We start from the raw sequence: 20,720 nt of genomic DNA, 5'->3' as shown, positions 1-20,720 counted from the left end.
TTCCAGCACTTCCCCTCTCCGTAGAAAAAAAAAAAAAAAAATACCCCCACCAACCCCACAACTTTGCACAAACCGGAAACTTATTATTATTATTTTATATATCACACGCTAGATCTTCAAAACGTGGAAAGGAGTACACTGATGCGGTGAAAAAGGGATACAGATGATGACTATTTGAGTAGTATTTTAATGCTGGATGGAAGCGGGGGATAAAAGTCGGAGGGCGACTCTGGCACGTCCCTCCAAGCGGGGTTTTCCATTTTGCTCGGACCCCCTGTTTAAACACCTTCGGTAGGCGCAGGCGGATTCATTAGGATGCAAGGTGTAACTGTCTCTGTAAATGTCATTTTAATTGTAACAGATCATTTCAGCGCAGATTAAGCTTGTGTGCGAAAGGAGAGGATTTGGCCACAATAACCTCACTGTAGGTATGCCGTGCTAAAAGCCTTATTATGGCGACTTCATTGGGTTGAAACGTGCATTTGCATGGCAAAATGTGACTTTCATTGAAGCAGATGTCTTGATCACAAATTATCTTACAATGCGCTAGGAAAAAAAAAAATATCTTAAAGACTTCTTAAAGTAAACGCATTGGGTAATACCAATTAAAAGAAAATCACTAATGAGTTCATTCAGCCCAGCTCTTCTTGACTGTTCAGGACTGTAGATGCCAGCGTTCATTTACTGGGTGTTGGTGGCATATACCCCAAACCCGAACAGGTACCCTCGGTACTTTAACAAATATACAGACTTCTGCAACTCAGTGTGTGATCCTCTACATCTAATTTTGGTCGAACCAGGGGCTTGCTTACAGGTACTCTTCTCCCTTCACCCCGCCCCTCGACGCTTAAGGGAAATCTTAAATGTACAGGAATGTTTGGGGGTTGCGTTTGGGGTTTCCCACCACCCCTGAGGTATATCTAGGCAAAGAGGGGAGCAGCGATCCCGCAGGCACCATGCGAGGGAGAGGGGAAGGTGGCGGGTCTAAGGCGGACCGGCCGCACCGCGCATCCCCCCCCCCCCCCCGCCCCCCGCCTCCCGCTCGGTGCCCATCCTCGGCTGCGGCGGGGACCGGGACACACAAGCACGACACCCGGGAGCAACGCCGGATTGAACTGTACATTACTTTTGCCACCTAGCGTCAGCATCTTTACAAGTGGCTTGCTGCTGCTTCTCAAATTTGGCTGCGGCGTTATCCCCGGGAAAGCGGGGCGGGGGGGGGGGGGGGGGGGGGGAAATCACTTCGTATAGGAGATACAAAGCGAGTGGGGCGGAGGGGGCCTTGATATTTGCGGGTAGCCCCTCGGTGGAGGAGAGAAATGATATATCACGGCGAATCTTTTAATCTGCGAGAAATAGAAAGCTGGTCCATTAGCATCTTCTTGCTTAAAAAAATGGAAATAAAAAGTTACACGCGCGAGGGCTTTAACCCAGGGATAGGGAAAAAAAAAAAGAAAAGACCCGAAAAAACTTGCCCCCAAATCCTTAACAACCCCCCTTCGGTACCGGGTATTTGTTAAATTGACGTGGCACAGATTTCTCGATTACCGCTGCTGAGCGTGACTGAAAGGCGCCGTGAGAGCCGGCAGGATCCTGCCCACGGCGCTCATTCTTCTCCCGCTTAATTTATGCCACGCGATTCTGTATTGGGGAAATCAAGCAGAAAGCTCCTTTTTCTGCTTTTTTCCCCCCTCTCCCTCTCTCTTTCAGATGCTGGGCTAACGGGGAGACTGTTTAACTTAAGTGTTTCTATAGGAGGCTGTTGTAGTTTAACTCCTGCCCACCAGTAGCTGAGGCGAACAAAGGAGGGACTCGAGGTCCAACTATTCATCCATTCTCTGCACTTTAATTTTCATTGATTTCGAAGACAAGGGGAGCCCTTAGGGATTCTCGCTGAAGGGGGATGACACGCCTTTAGACGCGATCAGCCCCCCAGCCAGCCATCTGCTCCCAACCAAATGGCGCTTTTTCGCTCCCAACCGCGTGTCTCCGCACCGCGCTCGCCCGCCGCCCCCCGCGCCTCCCTGGCGCTGGTAACCGCGCACTGACACCAACCCCCACGCACGGTGATGGGCCATCTCTCCCACACCTTCGCCCGAGGCTCGGCCGCGCTAGCCCCACCGGGGACAACCGGCGGCGGGACCCCCGGGGGCAGAATGCTATGACCCCGCACGGCCGGGATACGGTGGGCCCTGCCACGGGTGGCAGCGACTCGCTGGGGCGGGTGGGGTATTGTGCTCTCCCTCCTGCCCTAATCGATACCCTCCCTGCAACCACTCCCCTGCTCTGCCCCGGGCGCGGGGGATTTACGGGGCGCCGCGCAGCACCGCGGCCGAGAGCGCCCGTCAGCAGAGGCCCTTATTTCTAAGCGAGCCAGATGATGGGAAAAGTCACTTCAAAAGGATGTGCGTGTATGTGTGTTAATTAGGGCGACGCTCTGCCATCGCTGGCGCGCAACCCTGATTTTTCCCGGGACGGAGGGCTCCGGGCATATGGCGAACGGTGCGCCGGCGGAGGGACGTGTACGTGTGGAGCTATGTGTAGTCGAGTGTGCATAATATTTTAATTAGGTCTATAGTCCCTACGGAGGTATGTGTGAGCTGCTGCCCCTCCGCCGCAGCCCTCCCTACACGCCCCCTTCACCTGTCCCCCCGGGACGGGATGGGAGTGGAGGGCAGGGCGGGGCAGGCGGGGCGCCGCCGGGCCTGGGCTCTGCCTCCCCCTCGGGCCCCGCGCTCGGCGGCGTGCACGGGGTGTGGGCTCTGGCCGGGGCCCCGCCGCCGAGCGCCCCAACCCGACCCGAGTCGAGAGGGCGGGGAGCGCGGAGATGCCGCAAGGGAGCTCTGCCGGCCTTGCCGTGTGCAGGGAGGGGGATTAAGAAGTTTAGCGTGTAGGTTAGCCCAAAGTTGCAAAGGCATGTGCTGATTAGAATAAGAAAGAGCAGTCGCGTGGCTCAGCTGGCACACAGCGAGGCCAGATGATAGATAAGCAGCTCTGGGCCTGCCCTCCCCCCCCCCCCCCCCCCCCCAGCCCCCTTTTCAAATCGCAAATCATCTGCTCCGGCCCTATCCTAGCCCCTCATTTTCATGACAATGGTTGTGTGTTTACCTGTGATCCTGGGACGGGGCATTCCTTTGTCTCCCGAGGAGATTACCGCAGCCAGCTGCTCTGCAACCCTGTCCCTGGGCAAATCCCGAAGTGGCCCCTATATGTGTTTTACTGATTGCACACGAGGAGAACGCGAAAACCCCCGTCCCGTCCCGTCCGGTTCCCCTGCGCTACTTGTTTGTTGGGGTTTGCTCCCTGGCTTGCTTCCGACGGGACTTCCTTCGTGGGAAACTACGAGGGATAAAATTGGTCACTCGTTTGCGTAAACTGCCGTTGCTCCGGGAGCAGAGGAGCACCGCCCGCTCGAGGGGGCAGAGCCGTGGGGCCTCCCCGCGACGAGGGTACATCAGGGGCTCGGGGGAAGGAGGCTTCCCCCGCCTTGCTCCCCTCGGTCAGGAATAGCACCCTGCGCTGAAGCCTCTCGTGGGTGCCCCCGGCCGGGCGCTCCCGCCGCCTCCCCCACTTCCTAGTCTCTGCTCCGGGATGCAGCGATTCAAACGTTCCCAACACCCGCACCCTTGCCCCGCCAGGGAGAAGCGCGGCCTCGCGTTCTGGGGAGCTCTTTGCCCCCCTTGAACTCCAAGGACACCAGCGATCTTCTGTACACTAGAACCCACGGATCGCGTTTGCATTCCTCCCGTGGTCCTGAGATCTGCCCTGTGCCCCAGCACCCATCACCCCGTTAGGCAAGCCTGGCAAAACCCTGTGCAGCACAGGGGCCTGGTTGGTCTTGGCCATGGTGTCACAGCGCAGGAAGGGTGAACAGTCATGCTCCCGTCATATACATGGGATAAAAAAAACATGATGACACTTCTCAGAAAAATACTTTGCATTCCGGCAATGAGATTCCACTGGATGGCTGGAAAGATTCCCTTCTGCTACTAACCTTGGTAGCAATATTCACTGTGTTCACCAGTTCTCATAGGGAAAAACCCTCTTCTCTTTTCCCTGGTTTTATTAATCATCATCTTAAGCCAGAACTCTATCATCGTAGCTTTAAACCACCACTCCAGAGTAGCTGCACAGGCCCCTCTCATTCTGCGACACCAGCCCAGCATTCTGCTGTACTGTACTGCTTTTCATGCGTGAAGGGGTTTTCTGTTCCCCTGTGGCCTGCAGCCCCCTTGGCATGGTGTGCACATCTTGTTGCTGTGCAAAACCTGCTGCTAATAAACTCTGGGGGTGGAGGGTGCAGTCTGAGTGTATGTTTCCAGGGCTTTCCAAGCCACTTCCAATTTGAGTCTTTTTTATTTCTTTCCTCATCTCTCCGTGTGAGGGGAAGGGGGGGGGGAAGGAGAGGGTGGGGGCAGAAACTCTTCTGCAGAAGGTGATTATGAGAAAGAGGATGGGTATGGATGGGGCGGGCCCAAGCTTTTGGAAATGCTCTCCCCTTTTCTGAGAGCATCTGCCCGGAGATGAACAGATGTGGGCACCTGCGGTGACAGGCCACATATGCTCCATCCTATTCACAGGCATTCAGACACGGCCACAATGGTGAGGCTTTGTGCACGCCGAGTCACCAAATATATTAATCTGCACTCCCCAGAGCACTGCTCTGTTTAATTTTTCACCGGCAATAACATCTAATCCCCCACCGACTCCCCTGTGTCCCTCTTCCCCCCGAGAAGATGTGGAGTTATTCAGGTCTCCCCACCTGTTGCTGGCGGGGTGGAAGCGGGTCGTGCTCCCCGCATGCCTGCAGCCAGGCCAGTGCCCGGGGGAAACGGGGCGCCCCTCCGCCGGCGAGGGCCGAGCAAAGCCAAGCCAAGGCCCCGGCTGCCGGGGCAGCTTTGTCTACCCGATGCCAGCGCCACGGGGCCACATAAACCTCCGCTGGACGACTCGGTGGCTCGCAGTGTCGGTGCGCGACTCTTTCATCTCCCCCCGTGTGTCTCCCGCCCGGTCCCGACATGCTCGGTACAACGGTCCCTCCGGCCCTACTGTGGCCATACAAAGCCGAGGGACACCGGGTCGCGGGCGGGGCTCAAACCATCCCGGCCACCGTGGCCCCGCGTCGCTGCCATGTGGAGGAACCCGCTGCACGGGGGTGGCTCAGACCGGGAAAGGCCGGGGAACCGCTACCAGCACAACTATAACACCACCTACAGCCCTGCCGCCTCAAGCACCTCAGAGCCCTGCCGCCAAGCGCATGCGTAGCCCCACCCCGCGGGAAGCCGGAGCGCAGGCTCGGGTCAGTGTCGGGGTGCTGTTCGGAGGGGCAGGCGGCTGCTTCATGGGCACGGAGGGCGGGGCCGGGGGAAGCGGGTGGGAGCTGGGGCTGTCTGTGGGCGGTGAGGGTCACTGGAGCCCTGGTTCTCGCTCGTAACGTGGCCCGGGTGCTGCATGGCCTCGCGGGGTGCAGGCCTCGGCCCACGCCTGTGAGGCTGCCCGGGACCGCAGGCTCCGGCCCTTCAAGGCAGCGGGACTGCGGGCCTGGCTGTACGTCAGAGGAGAGGGCTTTGCGCCTCGTCGCTTGTGGGGCGCTTGTGAGGCGCTTGTGACTGTTGTGAGGGCTGAAACTTACTGTGAACGTTGCTGCTAACAGCCCTTCGCAGTACTGTGTGTTCCCATGGGTGTAATAAACTTTGTGTTGTGATGGTTGGTTGCTGACAAAGTGAAATCTAAGGGTATCATGAGGTAGGGGTCATCTCTCCAAAGTTTTGTGTCTGTATAAAACTGGGAATGAGAGGGAATGTTTTTGGTTATTTCAGTTCATGGAGAAAATACACCCTCCTTCCCCACTCTTATGCTTTCAATGTGTTTGCTAGTAATATTAAAATGCAAGTAGTGGCCAAGGTGCTTGCTTATTGTTTGGATGTGAACTTGCTATTGACTAAACTAAAATGGATTATTTTTTTTTCCTGATGAACTGTATCTATAAACTTGTTTAAATTGTTAGGCAAGAGGACTGCATCAAATACATGTGTGAGGATGTGGAAAAATGTTTGTTTCCACTTATTACAGTATGGTAGGTAACTGTATAGTAACTTACAGCTGGTAGTTGTTTACCACACTTATTGCTAGAGTCATGTTGCTACTATGGGCAGAATCATAACTAAAGTTTGCTCAGACATGGCGTCTGATCATTTCGTCCGACAGCGTGTGTTAATGTCTGAAAGATGATGGCCTTCATACCCACTGCTAGGTCTCCATGAAAAGTAATAAGAACCAATAGCCTACCAGTGCTCAAAACTGTTCTGAGTTAGAGGTGCAGCTTTCCTGGAAAAGCAAATGTCTGGAGCCTTAAGGACACCCAGGTAACACTGAAAGTAACATTGTAGAGAGAGCAGGGTCCTAGCTTGTATCCATGTGCAGCTATGATTTGCATTCATACCTGTTTAATTCTGATTTTGTAACAGTGAGGTCTGCTGTACACTCTCAGCTTTATTTTCTATTTATTTCATATTACACTGCATAAGGAAGGCATTTTTTTTATGATGAGGGTGGTGAAGCTCTGAAAGTTGCCTGCATTGCCGGTAGATGTCACAGCCTTGGAAACATTCGAGGTGAGGCTGCCCAGGGCTCTGAGCAACATGATCTGGTTGAAGGTGTCCTGGCTCATTGCATTGGGGGTTGAACCAGGTAACCTTTAAAAGGTCCCTTCCAACTCAAACTACTCTATGATCCTGTGATTAAAGATGATGGTATTCAAAAACTTTATCTGGAGATTATTAGTTGTTTAACCTCTGCAGGCTCAGGAGTACCTTTAAAAGCTATCTGTTCACAATGTTTTTGTGAATTCAGCTTCCTTTTTTTTTCTTTTTGAAAACCGTAAGTGTGTATCTTGTAATGTAACACTCCGGAGACAACCTGTTCTTGAAATGTCAGAAATTCATAGTGTGAAAACCAGGAAAAATCTGACCTGTTTAATTAAAACGTAGTGAAATCCTTCACTGTTTAGCTGAGAAAAGGATTTGACTTTTGAATAAAATCAAAATAAGCCCAAAATATTTTCTGAGAATAAAGAAGAAAACAAAGCTTGATGGAGCTTGTTACTTCTATTTTTCATTGGAAGGACCTGTAAAATAAAATAGTGCTGTGGTAGAGGAGACTGATGCTGTGGTAAAGGGAGGAGCACATCTGTGGTGGAGGTTGTGCCAAACTTGTGTTGTGATTTCTAGAAATAAAAATGGAGGTCATCAACGTTTTCATTTTATCCCACAACTTGCTCTACAGAACCCATAAATTGGTTCATTTGGTACGCTATTAAGTTTTACCACAGAATTCAGAGACTCTCTTCTTCAGTCTTTTGATATTTCCCAAACTGAAAATAAGCTTATTCCATTTGTAATTGTTTAATGTCTAGCTAATGTTTATATGCGTGCCTTTTAAAATAGATTGGTTCAAAATGCTGTGTGTATTAGAAATCCCATTTAATATATTAACCTATTAATTTTATTATTAATAATAACCAGATTTGTAGATTCACAAAATATAGGTAAACGTCTAATTCTTTAAACAGGTCTTGAAAATTATGTCTTCAAATGACAGAATGGTACAATGGATTGAGCTTCTGATTTGAAGCAGAACTGATACTACTAAAACCATTGCAGAAGCAGAGGTATTGCAGCTAGTGCCATATCAGTGCACTACTGTCTATAAGCTCAGATGGTAACTGAGCCATTTGCATAATCAAGGCACAAGACTGATTACCAAAGCTACTAGTATTTTCCCACTGACTTCAGTTAAAGACATTTGTATACTATTTACTGTGAAAATCAAGCCGTTAATTCCTGTGTTGTACACTCAGGTAAGATGTTATATAGGTTTTAATTATGTCTGTACTTGGTTTTCTAGCAGTTTCTATATTTCTAAATTTCTATTTTTTTTCTGTTAATCTGAATTTGAGTTGTACGTAAGAAAACCTTTAGATATTTATAGTCTTCAGTGATAGAAAAACAGAATTGGAAGGCAAAGTGAATGGGCACTTACATTCAGTTTGTTGATGGGAAGAAAACTGGTTCAAACTGTGTAAAGGCCAGGGCAACAAAGCAAACTATCAGCAAAAGCAGAAAAGTAACAGTTCCGTTTCTGTGCTGTTTGGTTGTTATTTTTTGTTTGTTTGCCATGTGTTTTGTTTTGCTGTATGTTTTTGTTTGTTATTGTATAATTCTGTTATGTTTCTCAGTATTGCATTTAGAATATTGTTTTTCTTCTTCTTCTTTCAGACTGCTGTGAGTTTCAGATATCAGCCATGGGCATTAAAGGTTTGCAGGGGTTTGTGGAGAGAGTTTGCCCTGATGCATGCAGGACTGTAGATCTGAGAGAAATGGCACAAAAACATTGCATCGATCGTCCTGATTCTCCACCTGTTATCGTAGTAGATGCCATGAGTTGTGTTAGATACTGGTACACACCAGAATCCTGGGTGTGTGGTGGCCAGTGGCGGGAGTTCCTTGCCGTTTTAGAGGATTTTATTAAAGTTTTCATGGCAGCTGGTATCAAGTTGGTGTTTTTCTTTGACGGAGTGGTAGAATCAAAAAAGAGAGATGAGTGGATCAAACGGAGGTTGCAGAATAACAAGGAGATAGCCAGAGTATTTCAGTTTATCAAGACTCACAGAAAACAACCAGGGAGAGAAATGTTTGTGATGCCTTCAGCTTTGCCTACTTTTACACGTTTTGCCCTGAAGTCACTTGGTCAAGAAACAGTATGTACGTTGCAGGAGGCAGACTTTGAGGTGGCTGTATACGGTTTGCAACATAACTGCATAGGAATTCTTGGGCAAGATAGTGACTACCTCATCTATAATACATGCCCCTACTTTTCCATTGGGAAGCTCCGTTTGGACAGGCTGGTCACTGTTATGTACTCTCGAGAAGATCTTTGTCGTGCATTGGGTCTTAGTTTGACACACCTCCCTCTCTTTGCTTGCTTGCTTGGCAATGATGTTGTTCCAGAAAACTTGTTGGAAGGCTTTTGGCATAAATGTTTGGTCAGCAGTCCCCATAAGAATAACAGCTACAACAGAAGAACAAACATATTTTTTGCTGTAGCAAATTACATCTCAAAGGTTCCACAGTCATACAGCAGCCTGAAACACTTAGAAGACATTCTGCCTCTGGGATCAGACAAGACATTGCTTTACAGAGGAGTGGAGTGCTATCTTTTACCTGGGCAGCAGTCTCCATGGATTCCTCCCAAAGTAGCAAGTTGCCAAATGTTTTCCCTTCAACAAGAAACAGCCATGTGTCAAGATAAAGAAGTCTTTCAGGTACCTTGTTTTTTAAAGCTTCATGGTCACTTGATGCCATGACTATTTAGTGGAAGTCAGTATTGAGTACACCAAACCTATTGATTGAAATTTGCTTGAGCAAAATCTATTGTCTGTTAAGTATAGCCATGGTTAGGACTGTTACATGCATCACCATGAAAGCAGATGATTCCTCTCTTTTTGAAGCATCAAGCAGTTCAAATAATGGGGAGCAGCTTCTGTATAGGCCTATAGATGAGCATAGGGAGTACTTCCCATGTGTTGCACAATGTAATGATACAGTTATTCTTTGGGCATCCAAAAGTCAGCTACAGCTGTTTAGTGGTCTGCTTGGCTGTACCTGGTACATGCAGTCAAAATACCAAAGGGAGCTCTGCTAAGAATGCAGAAGTTGAAATTGTTCTTGTGGAGGAGATGAGGAGACTTCCTATAAATCTGTATTTTGTGATTTTTGGATCAGGTTAATGATCATTCAGATTTATTGTCCCTGAAGGAGCCAAAAGCACTTGGAGGGGCTTGTTAATTCTAGGACAGAGATGCACTATCAAGTTTCACTAATGGCTTCACATATGGGCAGAGAGGCTCTGCTGTATTTTAGATCCTATATTAGTCACCTGTTGCTCCCTGTTTTGTTAGGTCCGTACAGACTGCAAATAGAGCACCTTGTTTTTCTGTCTGTTATGTTGAATATTTTCTTTAAAATTAGTTTTTCTGTTTTCTCATATTACTCTAATCTTAAAATTTACAATTTTTTTTCTAAAAATATTTTAAAACTGCATTGTAACTTATGCAATGCTCATTTCAGCTAAGTTGAAGATAGATTTGGGTGTTTTTATTAGCCACACATAGGCACAATACATGTCACTTTCAACTGAAATCGTTAAATAAAGATGTTATTAAAAAAAAACCCAAACCCAAGCAACAGCCCTGCATCTTAATAAAGTGTTGAAAAATACTGTTTACAATTGAAGTGCAAGGAAAATTTGGCCAGAATGTAATTATCTAGGTTGGATTGTGGCTAGAACAATAGTGGTAATATCCTTACTCCTTAAGAAAATGAGCCATGCGGTCTTTATGACAAGTGGTCATTATTTCTAGCCTTGATCTTTCATTTGAAGACTACAGTTCTCTAGTGTCATGCTGAGCTACTGCTGTAATAAAATAATAATGTTTAGAAACTCCACTGAAGAATGCCTCACTGCATAATTCCTATGTTAAGCCAACCCTTTGGCCAGGGAAATTGCAGGCAGAGTTGTAAGCATGTTAACTTGTCGTTTGGTTTTGTTACAGGTGGTTAAATATTGTATGTGTAATGGGTGTGCTTTGCTGCATATTTTGAAAACCATATGTAATTCTGCTTACCTTGCACATAATCTGAGCTGCATGTAAATGACATACACAGCTCAGTTCCAACTTTGATGACACATTCCTGCTTCTCCCTGCAAAGAATATAACTTTCCGCCTGACTGTAGGTGTAAATCAGAAATATTTTTCAAGATACAGGATTGAATACAGCAGTTCTTCTGAAATCAGCTTATATTTTTTCACTACCTAAGGATGTGTAAATTATTGACAAACTTGTATTTTCAGATGATGATAAAAACATCTCATGGTTTATATGAAATGGTTCAATGCTTCCTTCAAATGATGCTTAGAAATACTTAACTATTTGGTTTTTGTTTTATACAAAAGTAGATTTGAGGGATTATATTGTTTACATATAGTAAGAATGAAGAAGTATTTATTCCACAGCAACCATTAATTTATTACTATAAAAAAAAAAGTTTTGTTGATTGGCATTATGTACGGAAGCCTACAATTGATTTTATATGAGAATTTCTTCTGAAAGTATGACATTTCAATAGAATAAGTTTTGATCAGTAATGACCCATTAATCGACTGCAGCTTTGACCTGCTGGGTTCTCAGGTTTGCGGATATTGGATTTCTGCAGGAATGGTGAATTTTGAGCTGGCCAGTGGTCTGGTAATTTCTAGTGGCATAGCTGTATGGATGGCACAACCCAAATAATTCAAATAAGGTGACACATACTGGGAATGGAGAGCAGAGAAACTTCTGTGCCTGCTCACCATATAGCACGGGTCCTGGAGAATTTATTAGTGGTACTCCATGGAAAAAATTGGCTCAGCTCAACTGTTTGAACACTCCCATGGTTTTGGTCTGAGGTTGTGAAATAGAAAGTCTGGCTCTGCGCTTGGCCAGTCCAACTTACAAGTGTTCTTGGTTGAAATTCTGTGCTGAGAGTAGCATTGTTGCTTCTGCGCCAGTGCCGCTTCAGACCAGTGGTCCCTGAGGCTGCTTGTAGCCAGCTGCTGTAGCCAGATGTATCTGCATGCGGTGCATGGTTAATATGCAGCCTGGGTGATGCTACAATTCTGCTTTTCAGCAACAGCCTGCAGGCCTGGTGTTCCTCACTAGAGTAGATTGTATTTCTTTTCTTGGGGAAAAGCTATTGCAAAGTAAAAGTGTGGTGAAGGTAAGCATACTAATTTCACCACAATGTATACTATGCAAAGTCAGCTCAGGAAAGAAATGGAGTTGTCTTACGTATTTCATCTTGCAATAAGTTTGGGTGACAAAAGTTTGTTGTGCCTTCAGTCACTATTTAAAGAGGGAACATACGTTTTCAGATGACTAAAGGAGGGCAGCTCATTTCTCTGTGTCTGAATTCAGAATTCATTTTAAGAATAATTACTCTTTAAAAAAATGTCATTAACTCCCCCAAGTTTTAAGAATTCAGGGAGGGCCTAAGAAAGGCAATGATGGTTCTCCTGGGGATTCCTGTCCCCGGAAAGGTAGATGTCTGAAAGTATACTATACTGGTGTTACCTCACAAAGCACTTGTTCCAACCCTGCATTCGCTCCATTTACGCTGCTAGAAAAAGTACTGTTTCCTTGAATAGTGAATACATTTTGTTAGTTTTTTATCCTCTTTAATTTTGGAGATAATGCCTCCTTCTTTCTTTGAACAGTTAGCTAAAGAACAGCATGTCCAGTCTGAAAATTACACGATCTTCAATATCCTGAGTAAGGGAGAGATTGAATGCAGCAACTCTTTGGAAGATGAATCTGATACAGAAATTCCTGGACAGGCACTTATCTACCGCCCTGCTCGTCAGCATATTTATTCTATCTTGTTGGAATCTAGAGAAGGTAAAGATTAAACTACTTATACCACTATTCAAGTATACTTTCAGTTTTGAAATATGAAATCTTGAGTTTATTTTTTCAGTGGCTACATCAACATGGAATTTAGGATAAAAACTGTGGGCAGCTGAATGCACTAATTCTTAAGGAATAAAGAGAAAATGTGACAATGAGATTGCAGGTTTTCTAAATGCTGTTCAATTTCAGTGATTTTAAGGAATTTTTTTTTTAAATTGGGTTTTTTTGCTTGTTAAATGGGAAGCTGTCAGTGTTGTTAATGAGCAACAGATTGAGCAGAACAGTGACATTTAGAAGATTTTAAAAGTTTGAGAGAATGTGAAACCTTATGTTGTATTGATAAGTGTAGCTCCTGATGAATTAGTGAGTTGTTTGCACTTCTGCAAAACAGTAATGCACTGATAGAGTCTTACCTTCTGTTGATTTTAAATCTGCAATTTTAAGAACAGTGGATAGTCAAATATAGTTACTGTCGTAACACTAATGCAAGTAGTCAGGCCAGTGATTATTAATTCTTTTATCAAAGTACAAGAAAATACGGTTTCTTTATCCAGTGTATAAGTAGCAGTTTTGTAGCAGTTGTGTGTATATGTGTGCTTCCATTCTTCAGCTTTAAGACAGAGAAACCTTTATTCACATCTTGAAGAAATTTTATGTTCTTAAGACTCCCATTAGTTAAACGTTATCTTTACAGTGTCTTTTAGGCAGTGAGTTGAAAATTAAAAATGCATTGAACTTTTATTCTTTTGAATATGTTGTTTCTTCTTGGTAGTCGCTTTACATTTTATTGATGAAAGTGCACTGCCATCAAACCTGATATTCAAACTATGTGCTTAGAAAGCCACAGAAAGGTAATTAAATACCTGGCTTGCTTCAGCAGCTAGAGGTTGAAGTTGTTCCATAATAGGAAAAAAACCCACCAAACCCAAACAATAGGAAATGCTGAATCAGAGTTTACATAGTAGGGATCTTGGTAGATGAGAAGCTCAACATGAGCAGCTTCCATTACTTAAAGGAGGCCTACAAGAGAGCTGGAGAGGAGCTTTGTATAAAGGCCTGTAGTAATAGGACAAGGGGAATGGCTTTAATCTGAATGAAAGTAGATTTAGATTAGATACTAGGGTGAAATTCTTCACCATGACAGTGGTGAGACATTGGCGCAGGTTGCCCAGAGAAGTTGTGAATGTCCCATTCCTGGCAGTGTCAAGGCCAGGCTGCATGGGTCTTTGAGCAACTTGGTCTTGTGGGAAGTATCCCTGCCCATGACAGGGGGGTTGGAATTAGATGAGCTTTAAGGTCCCTTCCAAGCCAAACCATTCTATGATTCTATGATAGCCATTTGGAGACAGTAACAGAAATCGCAGCAGTAATCATGCACATCTGTCATTTCTCATTTTTCGGCCTACTGCCTCTAAATTTTGTAGATAATTATAACTTGGTTGGGTTTTATTTATTCTTCTAAGTAGTAGGATATTCATTGATGCTTTCAGAAACATCCACACCAAAACTGCTAATTAACAATCGTTGCTGGCAGGGTAGTAGGCAGATTTGCATTTATGTTATAGTGTTTGTAGTACTCAGATAAAGAAGATTAGAATTGAAATACTGAAACATTAATTTATAATCTTGTTGAAAAGAAATTTGCATGGGAAAGAGGTCTTCTTTTATGAAAGTGATTTTAGAATAAAATCACAGTTAACATGTATTATTTGTTCTCAGTTTGCTTCAAATTCCAGAGTTAATTTTCTAAAGTAAATCATACTTGTGCACCCTCAGTCCTTAACCCTTCCCAAAAGGTAGGTAGAGTGTGTCTGCATGGGCACTCCTATTAAATTTGCATTTTTAGTGCATGTATTTACCTCTGTTTTAACGACATCAGTTCCTAGGAGTTCATGGGTTGTTTTTCTGTTCCAGTGTATAGTTGTTTCTAAGTCAAGTGTGTATGTCATTAATCAGAGCCTGTGTGAGAATTCATAAGTAAATGTAATAATTTTTTATTTATGAACTTGCTGATGGACCTACATGGAATTTTTGTTCTTAAAGTAAGTAGAATCCTTTGCCAGTTTCCCTTAGATGAGATTAAGTTGACTTTTGTAATTCAGTGAGGGGTAGGAGGGGAAGAAATAATTTACACTGTATGTAGGTTGTCGTATAATGTAAAAATACTTTGAATTAGCATTAAAAGAAGCTTGTTGGAAGGAGTCAGCCAATTAAATTAGTGCACGTGGAGTCTGCTGCCATTGTGATAGAGTTGCTAACATAGATCATTTGAAGCTATCTTGGCTAACTCTATACAGTGTTCTAGTTTGCAGTGGAGATGTGTTAGTGATCCTCATTTCTATTCCTTAAGATTCCTCAATTACAAGATTGCAGTGCTGGAAAATGACTTCCTTTCAGTTTGCAAGTCTGCTTATTTACTGTTGAGTACTGTTGAATAGGGATAGCAAAGCAAGATAGTAAAAGCAGCAGTTACAGTTTTAGTAAGAACAGGCTAAAAGTAATGTAAACTGTTCCCTCTGTCCTGAAACAAGAAACCATTGGTTTTGAATGTCTAGGTTGAGAGTGCCTAAGAAACCCAAAAATCCACAGGAGATGGTTGTTGTCATATCCTTTGAAATCACCCATCTAGATCAAACCACTTTGCCTGGAGCCATAGCTTGATGCGCATTTCTATTACTGTCAGTGCCATTGCTGTCAGTGCCAGTTTAGGTAAGTCTTTTGCACAGACTCTTCAGTCTCCATGCAACCTCTCAGTTGTGCTGGTGCAGCTGTTTGTGCAGCTATGTGATAGCCCAGTTTGAGAACTAAAAATAGTTCCTCTCCTCTGTCTCTTCTCTCCCTTTCTTGCAGTCAGGTAACTAACATGCTTCTGTTTCCCCATCTGACTCTGTGTAGCCACAAACAGCTGTGGTGAAACAGCCCAAGGGAATGGCAGGGAGTGGGAGTGAGCAAATCAGTGTCAAGTCACCTATAAAAGGTAGCAGTGCTGCTGAAAGAATTGCTTGTGAAACTATGCCTTTAGTGTAGTTTGGTATATGGTAAGCATGTGCATACCTTTACTCATGGAAATGTTAGAATCACAGCTTTATTTTTGATCCTACAAAAATAAATAAGGGGTTGATGGTGATCCTGATAACATGGTATTTGTTGCCTGTGTAATTTTAAAAGTATCTTCAAAATGAATTGAGTCATTTCTGATCATTATGTGGAATATTGCATATAGTGATATATAAATTGTCAACTTTTAGCATCTTTCCCAGAAAAATAGTACTATTAGAAAAGTTCAAGAAGGAGGGGAAAATAACAGTAAATAATGCACCTTGATAGTCCAGCCAGGCTTGCTGTTTTGTGTGCGAAAAATTCAGAAGAAAGCCAGCAGGTTTAGGCACTATCGCAGTCCATGGAAGAAATACCTGCGCCTGCATGACTGATGCCAATCAGGCGGTTATGTAATGCCCCTCATGCCGCCATTGGCTTCTCATGGCCAGCTCCTGGAAGTTCTGTCATCATTCCCAGGTTTAATGTTAGCAGGCCACACTGATCCTCACTTGGACACTGTCAAAACCAGTCCATTAGCAGAATTTTTGCCAGTCACCACCAGTGACTTAGGAGGGTTTCAGGTGTAGAGGAGCACACATAACAGTATTTCCAACTTCCCGTGTCTGGATTTCTTCACATGGTTGAAATTTGCAGCTTCCACAGGTAGTTAGTTTAGAATCTATTTAAAGAAAGGAACTGATGGTTTTTGAATTTCACTGGTGATAACTCCGTATGTGCATTGTAGGAAAAGAAGTTTGAAAAATTGTTGAGGTTTTTTTTTGTTTGTTTTTTTTTTCCCAGAGATATTTCCATGCAGGGAGGGTTGGCATTTAGTAGTCGTGTCTGTGTTTTGTTCTTGGTATGTTAATGTGCTGTCAGTTTGCAGGACCTTGCTTTCCACTATATTTAATTGGCTACTTACGTGAACAGTAATGTACTTTTGTTACTAATGGACTGTAATAGTGAAAAGCACTCTGCTGATGGGGTGTTATGTCCTGTACCAATATTCACATACATTAAAAGAGCAAAACTAGAGGTTTCCTTCTGACTTCTGTATTGTGCTTGAGCTAAATGGTGATGTAAAAATAGCTGTAGGAATTTGGAATTGAGAGAAATTTTGATAAGTTGTTCTGAGTTGTGGAACTTACAAAGAGTGGCTCTCCATGCCAGCTTCCCCTAGCCATTTCTTCCTAGCCTCATCTTCCTAGCCTCATCTTCCTAGCCTCATCTTCCTAGCCTCATCTTCCTAGCCTCATCTTCCTAGCCTCATCTTCCTAGCCTCATCTTCCTAGCCTCATCTTCCTAGCCTCATCTTCCTAGCCTCATCTTCCTAGCCTCATCTTCCTAGCCTCATCTTCCTAGCCTCATCTTCCTAGCCTCATCTTCCTAGCCTCATCTTCCTAGCCTCATCTTCCTAGCCTCATCTTCCTAGCCTCATCTTCCTAGCCTCATCTTCCTAGCCTCATCTTCCTAGCCTCATCTTCCTAGCCTCATCTTCCTAGCCTCATCTTCCTAGCCTCATCTTCCTAGCCTCATCTTCCTAGCCTCATCTTCCTAGCATCCCCATGTCTTTGACAAATCCCTCCAGCAATATATGGTGTTTCTAAGTATGTTCCCTATTGCCTTCTGCTCTCCCCTAATGCCACCTACCTTTTTACTCAGCTCTATAACTGCTTGTATATTGATTTGCCATACATTCAGTGCATTTGGATTCAACAGGTGACTTGAGTTTCCTATTTTTCTTTCAGTTGCTGTTCTAACAGGATCTATGACAGCTGAGTCACTAGTTTCACAACATGTTTAGGATTTTAACACATTTGAAATCTCTTCTCCTCTGTCAGGCTTAGTTGAAACAGAGCAGTGCATCCATGAATTAATTATAAGACAGATGTCCTAATTGTATTAGGTTTGCTTCTGTAAGAAGCCAGGCTAAAATTTGAGAGGCTGAGTGAGCTGAATAGATTGAATAAAGCAGAATAATTTACATGATAAATCTTAAACCAGAATGCTAAAATATCAAAATGTTTCTGAAAGTGACTTCAGGGTATTAAATTGGAGGTTTGGTTGTTTTTTTTAATGAAATGGCATTATCATAGGCAATGATTTATATTCAAGATGTGAGACTATTCAGCTACTGAAATGTGCCATTGAAGGCTTTTTTTTTTTTTCCTCAGTGCAAGCGTTTTTCATTTTATTCTTAATGTCATCAGTTTTTGAACAGTGAAGCATGGCAAGCCAGGTGTAATGCTGTCCCTTAGAGTCCAGCAGTTGGTTCTTCAGCCCTCACCTTTATTGGGAGTTTGTGCTGCAGGTCAATGGGGAGGGAAGAAGAAGGGCTGTAAACCAGATTTTGTTGTGTTCTTCTCCTCTGCCTCATTTATCCCTTACACTACAACTCCATCTGAGGCATTTCTGCTTATTCATTCATGCCAACAGTCATTTGAGGTGTTGACCTATGAATGAGATCAGGAAATTAACGTGACTGAACTTTTTGGGTGGTGGAGGGAAAGGAAGGAGAGTGTTGGAGAGGTTTGGTTTATTTTAAGCTAGGTGAAGTTTTTCATTAGGGTTCATAATGTGGCATCAGAAATAATTGTGCAATAAAGTGCAGGGTGGTTGGAATTGATGATAAAAGGCAGAAATTGTAAAGAGTGGCCTCAGCACTGGGCAAGAGCTGGAAGGAATTAGATACAACTCTGTGAATCTGGAAAGTGACAAGGGTGGGAAAGCTTTAAGATTTGCCTGGAAAAGATTTGAAAACACTACTCCAAGTGCCCAGGACTAGCTAAATCTGTCTGCTTCATACTGTTTACCAGACTACAGAGAGTGGAAATTTAGGGCACTATAACAAGGTTACCATAAGCAGTATCTGTACAGAATGCAGAAGCACCATTCATAGCAACGATAATTATTCTAGGGTTTTTTAAGGGTGACTTGCATTGGAATGATTATGAGCTGACTACTGGAAATTAGGTAGGTTGCATTTCAAAAATTCTTAAATGTTTTAGTTTTTTCTGAGGATATTTTCTTTCCTTTTTTATTTTTTTCTTCCCTAAGCATCAAATAGTTAGATGCACAACTCAAGCAGTGAAATTTTTAATTTAAAAGGCTCCCTACTCTTTATTGGGGGTTGGGGTAGAGTTGAAGTTAGGGGGTAGGAAACCACTTAAGCTATTATGCATAAATGATCCCTTTATACTAGATAAAAGGTCTGGAACAATGAGCTGTAAAAGCTCTGCCTCTGATGGTGGGATGACTCCATTGCTGTCAGATTTCAAATAGCCATCAAGGCCTTATAAAGATTTTGTCTTAAACCCTGACTCAGGAAACATCAGGGCAAGTTGGGAGGAGAATCGTATTAAGGACTGACTGCAATATGTGGCAGTGTGACAGCCCTGAGAGACTGAGACAGCTCACATAGGTCCCTAAGCTATGTCAGATGCCTCCATAGCTTCCTGAACTGTCTTGAAATGGGTAGGCCTAAAATTGGCTGTAAGCTGTTTTAGAATGTTTTCCACAGATTAGTACTTACATTTACTCATGTTTATAGTGCATAATTCAAAGTTGCTTCATTTGTTCTGATCATTTGTTGCAAAGATGCTAAAACTATTTTTTTGGTTTTTTAAGCTGAGCAAATAAGTAATTTCAAATGTCTTCCATTACTTTCGAATCCTTATCACTACTGCTTCCAACTTTTACACTAGTGTCAATACTTGCATTTGACTTACTGATCCAATTCTGTCTTTTTAGGTGGAGCCTATTCTTTCGTGAAAGAGTGGTTTGTCTTTTTTGGAAATCCTCTCAAACAGCCAGAGCTCATACAGCCTGTACAACCTATTCCAGGTAGAATAAAATGTGTTTAAATCTGAACTGAAATAATGCCATCACTACAATAAGGTTAGGCAATCAATCATCACATGTTTGATACAGAATCCAAAACATCTGTGAAGAACAAGGAGCTAAAGTAGAAATGCTGCATGCGTGTAATTGCTTTTAATTACCCTGTGTAATTGTAACAGGATTCAGCTTTGACCTACATGTTATTACTGTGTCCCGTCAAATCCAGTGCTAATTCAGACATCAGTTCTAAAATGCAAACAATTTCTTAGAGGTTCTAAATACTGCTTTGACGCTGGGATAAGTGGTATGTGGGGCCATATGAAAATTCTTCTGTTAAGCTGCTTGAGAGAATGTGTTAAGAAGACTGGCAGAGAAGATAAAAAGGGTCATTTTTAGATCACCTGTGACAACCCAGAAGGAGAATCCAGCTTTCAATAAAAATGTAACTAGGCTACTGAAGCTGTTTCTACTGTCTTAAGCATCAAGTGTTTTGTGTGTCTTTTACCTTCTTTCCTTTGGTAAAGGATGCATGAACACTCTTAATGAAATTAATGGAATGCGTTGCATTTACAAGGAAGTATCTTGCACTTTAGTGAAAAGATTGGGCACTGTATACGTCACCAAATTGTATCATGCAATGTAAATTTAAGACAGGAAGTAAACAATACTGTATCAATTTTGTTATTTCAGAAAGAAAATTGTCTTAATTGTTCATTTGATCATCCTGTGGTAGTCATAACCCCTCTACCTCTACTGTTGCAGTACTCTCTGTTCATCTGCTTTTATGTGGATCAGGAGCTCAGAGGTTTTTAGTCTTTCGTATGAATTTAATTAATTCCATTGATACACAATACCATTGATATCTTGTTAAGAAAAAATATTATCTATTAACTTTTTTAGAGTAATTACCAATGCTTCTTTCTTCAGTATCCAGATATTTCTGTAGCAGTTCTTATGTTGTTTTTTTTTTTTTTTGGGAGGGGGAGGGGGTTGTGTTTTGGTGTGGTGTTTTTGGTTTTTTTTTTTGTTTGTTTGTTTGTTTGTTTTTGTTAGGGATTGCTTTAGAACCTACTTAGTTTTCATTTTCTAGAATTATAGTAAATTTTTTTTTAAGGTACCCGAAGATTGTACATTTATCTTCATATTTGAAACTTGTATATTTAATAAGAGTCTTCAAATTCAAGGCTTAAGGAAAACCAATTGATCTTTAGCTATCAGCCTTTTCAAAATCCTTTTGAAAGAAACTGGAAAGAAATGAGTTATGTAGACAAAGTACAAACAAGGTTTCATTTGATATACAGTAGTTTCCCTGTCCAGTACCCTGATACAATATGA

General features: G+C 43.3%; 1 protein-coding gene across 5 annotated transcripts in view; it reads left to right on the top strand.

Moving 5' to 3' along the window:
* The first annotated feature begins 5,241 nt into the window (after nt 1–5,241).
* FAM120B (family with sequence similarity 120 member B) overlaps nt 5,242–20,720 on the top strand; it is a 52,748-nt gene continuing 37,269 nt past the window's right edge. Inside the window, exons 1-4 of one of the 5 annotated variants that reach the window (XM_061471330.1) lie at nt 5,242–5,299; nt 8,277–9,322; nt 12,314–12,494; nt 19,296–19,388. In XM_061471330.1, coding sequence (XP_061327314.1) covers nt 8,303–9,322; nt 12,314–12,494; nt 19,296–19,388 — 1,294 coding nt within the window. In that variant the 5' untranslated portion in view covers nt 5,242–5,299; nt 8,277–8,302. Of the gene's footprint in view, nt 5,300–7,951; nt 9,323–12,313; nt 12,495–19,295; nt 19,389–20,720 lie in introns of those variants that run through there. The other 4 variants (XM_061471333.1, XM_061471332.1, XM_061471331.1 and 1 more) reach the window with 4 other exon arrangements.

This window comes from Pezoporus flaviventris, unplaced genomic scaffold, assembly GCF_033815535.1.
Source record: "Pezoporus flaviventris isolate CSIRO_AGI_PZ_B2104156 unplaced genomic scaffold, CSIRO_AGI_Pfla_v1 ptg000066l, whole genome shotgun sequence".
Classification (NCBI taxonomy): Eukaryota; Metazoa; Chordata; class Aves; order Psittaciformes; family Psittacidae; genus Pezoporus; species Pezoporus flaviventris.
Note: the sequence above shows the minus strand (reverse complement) of the source record. Positions and strands in the feature narration are given on the sequence as shown.